Here is a 4,402-nt window from a genome sequence, read left to right as displayed (position 1 = left end):
GTTGAGTGTGAATGAATCACAACCGTTTATTATAACCTGAACAACAGGAAAATGTGCTATAAATGAAAGATCATGATGAGTATTGAGTGGTGTGATACAAAAAATTATACTTCCTCCGTTCCTTTTTATAAAAACCAAGTGAGGGGTATAACTTGGTCATTTTTATAAGAACCAATCAATATTTTAGAGTGCGTCAATTATTTTGTTTACAACAATACCCTCATTTAATTCAGTTTTCTCTCTCTTTCCACTATACAACTCATTAATGATGAATAGAAATTAAGAAAAACTACTTGAGGTAATTTTGGAGAGTTAACATAAATTTATAACAAATTTAATGTTTCCAACTACTTTTTTAAGGGTTGTGCAATAGTGGTTTGATTCTTATAATAAGGAACAGAGGGAGTACATGAAATGAAAATGAGTGAAAATGAATGAAAGATACAATTGGCTGTGAATGAATAACAACCGTTTATTAGAACCTAAACAACAGGAAAATGTGCTATAGATTGCAGCAACGGATTAATTGTGTTTTGGTTTGTATACACCAATAAGACGGAGGAAGTTGAGGATAGCAAAGATGAAAACAACAACTCCTACAACAGTTGAGCTGAACCTCCAAGCGTCCCGGAAATACAGTGATTTTAACCCACCCATAGAACGCTTCCAACTATTGTAGTAGTGATGCTGAAGTTTCTTTGAAATATTGCCGTAATAATTGTGTGTCACCACGACGTTTTTGCAAAGACCATTGGTCATTTCTGCCAGTTCATGATTGCTGCCAAGTTCATTAACAATGATTTCTTTTTCAACTAAGAATGCCACATCCAGATTAGAGTTGATAAGAGAGTCAATCAGAAAAACATAGCTGCAGATGAAAGGTTGATCTGAATAGTGACACTTCTCCAAGGCAATGAGGTTCCTCAGAACACATTCTGTTGTTTGTTTTACTTTGAATTGAGGTATCTGCAATCTACATTGGAAACACTTGAAGCAGGGAATGCAACCAAAGCATAGAAGCCAGTTCATAACTGGAATCTTGGTAAACTTTATATCTAACATGTCCCTGTGGTAAACTACCTCCAGGTTCACCCCTGCTTGGTCCAGCCTCACTGCAGTCTTAGGGATATATTCATTTTCGCCATTTAGGATGAAATGAATTGATGGATCCCACTCCTTGTCATGAACTTTTTTTGGAAGGTAGAAACATCTGATCAAATCGGTGAAGTGTTTGCACGACTGACAGATCGCGATTATCGCGTGTTTGTCGTGATTACTTAATATTGACTTGTATGGAATATAATCTTCAAAGTAGTTAACTCCAAGCTCAACAAATCTTGATGGCAAATTATCTTTGAAAATCTTTCCATATAATGCTTCCAACACAAACATTGGAAGCTGATTTTCAAGGAGCAACAAGTCTCTCTGGATGCCCTTGCAAATCCATGATGTTGTGAACATGTAATCCTTTTTCCGTTCAGTTTCTGAATTTCTCAGAAACAGCTCTAAGATGAAGACAGAATCTAACAGGATCATGTCCACAAAGTCATCATCATTTATATCCACAATGGGAACAGAATAATAATGGCGTATCTTGTTAGTGTTTTTTTTTAGGAAGGCTTTGTATTTGGCCACAGACTTTTTATTTGTTACACGTTCCCAAAAGGAAATGAAATACCTTTGTTTCTGTGTATGCATTGACTGAAATTTTGATGACTTCGTGAGAGGTTTCTCGTGGTGAAAAGGGCCAATTGAGATCAACTGTGGCTCATAGGCTTCTCCACCATTCAGGTTACGGAGGTGAGGAGGAACCTTGTAAATACAACACAGATCATGCAGTGCATGCCCAATATCTTTTGGAATGTCAATGATGTGCTCAATCTGGAGTTCATTTTCCTGTATAGTCATGGCAGAAGAACCCATGGATCCAAATGCAACTTCCTTCCTTCTGTCCTTCCTATAAAAAGCCATATAAATTAAAGGCTCACTCAAACTGAAACTTATGCAGGAAATTAAACTTGTCATCAAATTAAATAGCACACAATAATTAAATCTCCCCTGATGAATGAAACAAGTACTTAATTCGTCAGTTTCTAAAAAAGAAATCAAAGGAAACCAAGCTTTATTTAAATAATTAGCTATATATAATTACCTGTGATATGATCGTGATGGAAAGTTTCACACTTCCTTTCAAAATGCTGCGAATTGAATTGAAGCTCTCTCTCTCCGTCCGTCAGTGTCCTTCCTGAACTTATATAATATACGTGAAGCTCTACTATTTATATACTAGAGGATCAATTTATGAGTGAGTGCAATTATTTGTCTCCATATATCTTTCATTTCCTAGTTCACACTTATGACTTAGTTGCTAACTTGCTAAAACTTTATTTTGTATTTAAATTTAATTCCACATGTGTATAATTGTGTATATATGTAATATATCTATCATCGTTTGACTTTCTAATCCTACCAGTTGCTATTTTTCCAAATCTGCATCTTCTCCTCACATGCATTGAGAATATTATATGACTTGAAGTACGTCTAACCAGAAACCTTGTATGTAGATCGAAAACTCTTGCCAAAATATTTTTTTAACTCATTGTTTGAGGTCTTGGCATGTTCTCATTACGGAAGTATGATATCATTCATGAACGTCATGCTTATCTCATGAATTAAATTAAATAACAATATCCTCTTGTCCAACCATGAAATTTTAATTTTAATTATACTCAAAGGCGTTTCAGAAAAAATTACGGTCAAAGTTTTTTTTAACAAACGGTCAAAGTTTAAAAAACTCCTTCAAATAGAGTTGTTATTTATTCACAAATCACTTTTTCGGTTTTTCCCAAGTTATTAAAACCGGACCGGTGAGCAAACCGGTGAGGACACTGATTCAAAGTTCATTGGTTTAACTGTAGTTGAACCGTGGTCCAACCGATATTACCTCAATACGTTAAATAATGCTATTCTAAAATGTAATATATAAGGTAGTATTGAATAAAAAACAATATTCACTACAAATAAAAATTACACAGCATAATTAGAATTAAAATTAGTATACACACAAAAATAGTAGCTTCAAATTAATAATAGATAGATAGATAGTTGTAACAAAAAAAAAAGTTATAACTATTTGTTTGTGAAAAAAAAAATATAACGTAACAACCTAAACTCCTAAAGTACTTAAAGTTCTAATAAACAAATAAATGTACTAAGAGTGGCAAAAGTTTGATAACCTTGAAAAAAAAATAGAACATAAGCAGAGTTGGAAAAATGGGACAAGGATTCTATTGGGTGAAGGTAATAATTGTAAAAGCCTTATTCAAACAACTAAAGCCCAATAGAAAGTTAAAATCCTATTACACTCTTTTATACTTTCAATTAGTTCTCCCAAATTATTGAGCAGCCGCTGCTGTTGTTGTTGGAAACCAACAAGGAAGAACATCAAGCATTTGGATGCCACATCGACGAAGGCTTGGATTAATTAGCCACTGGAATGACTTCTGTGCTTCTGTCTGATGTTTCACGTTCTAAACTCAGTGTCATTGTTGCTGTTCACAGTTAAAATTGCTTAATTATTCTTATGTTTGTGATTTCTTTTCTAAGTTCTCAGTACAAAAAATAGACTCAAAAAAGGTTTTTTTTATGAACCGTACAAACCGTTCGAACCGCCGGTTTTATCGGTTTTCCCGATTTTGACCGGTTCAAGCGGTTCGATACCGGTTTTATCTATCCCCGGTTTTGTGGTTGTTCCTGACCGGTGATAGGTCCGGTTCCCAGTCTATCCGGTCGAACCGGCAGGTTCGGTCCGATTTTAATAACTGTGGTTTTTCCTCTTATATCTCACTTTTATTCTAATCAAATAACCTATACTTAATTTTTTAATTTTGTTAGATTTGGCACCTTATTTGTAACATTTATGGTTGAATGCCGGTATTTGAGATATTTGTGGCAATTTTTATTTTTTTTTGTTACATTTGTGGCAATTATTTAGAGTGTCATATATCACTAATTGTTTTTTGAAAAAATTCACTATCAAAGCTACCGATAATTTTCACAAATAAAAACTCAGCTAGTTTACTAATGCTTAGCCGTAACTTATCCTAGTCAAATTTCCAATTTTAACCACAAGGGAAAAGCCTTTATCCGCATTAGTTTTTTTTTTTGAGGTACATTTTTTTATACAACTTGTAAAGCAAAAGATTATAAAAAAGAAATTTGTTTTCGCATTTGAGGTTAACTACTTCACATTCGGATTTTCTATGACCCAGCCACCTTCCAAAGGTGTATGTTTGCTATTTTCTCGGATTTAATTGAAACTTGCATTGAGATTTTTATGGACGATTTCTCTGTTTTTGGTCCAAATTTTGATGCTTGTCTAGAGAACTTAACTTTGGTGCTG

General features: G+C 34.0%; 1 protein-coding gene across 1 annotated transcript; it reads right to left on the bottom strand.

The window, feature by feature from the left end:
* Window positions 1-406: 406 nt before the first annotated feature.
* Window positions 407-2,283, bottom strand: LOC130735431 (UPF0481 protein At3g47200-like). Its single transcript, XM_057587423.1, has 2 exons — window positions 2,153-2,283; window positions 407-1,957 (listed from the first exon to the last, which is right to left on the bottom strand). Exon 2 carries the CDS (start codon window positions 1,921-1,923, stop codon window positions 523-525), a length of 1,401 nt encoding a protein of 466 aa, XP_057443406.1. The 5' UTR covers window positions 1,924-1,957; window positions 2,153-2,283; the 3' UTR covers window positions 407-522.
* Between the last annotated feature and the right edge of the window lie 2,119 nt (window positions 2,284-4,402).

The sequence above is a fragment of the Lotus japonicus genome, chromosome 2 (genome assembly GCF_012489685.1).
Source record: "Lotus japonicus ecotype B-129 chromosome 2, LjGifu_v1.2".
Lineage (NCBI taxonomy): Eukaryota > Viridiplantae > Streptophyta > Magnoliopsida > Fabales > Fabaceae > Lotus > Lotus japonicus.
The sequence above is the reverse complement of the archived record's forward strand: the minus strand, read 5'-3'. Positions and strand labels throughout refer to the sequence as shown.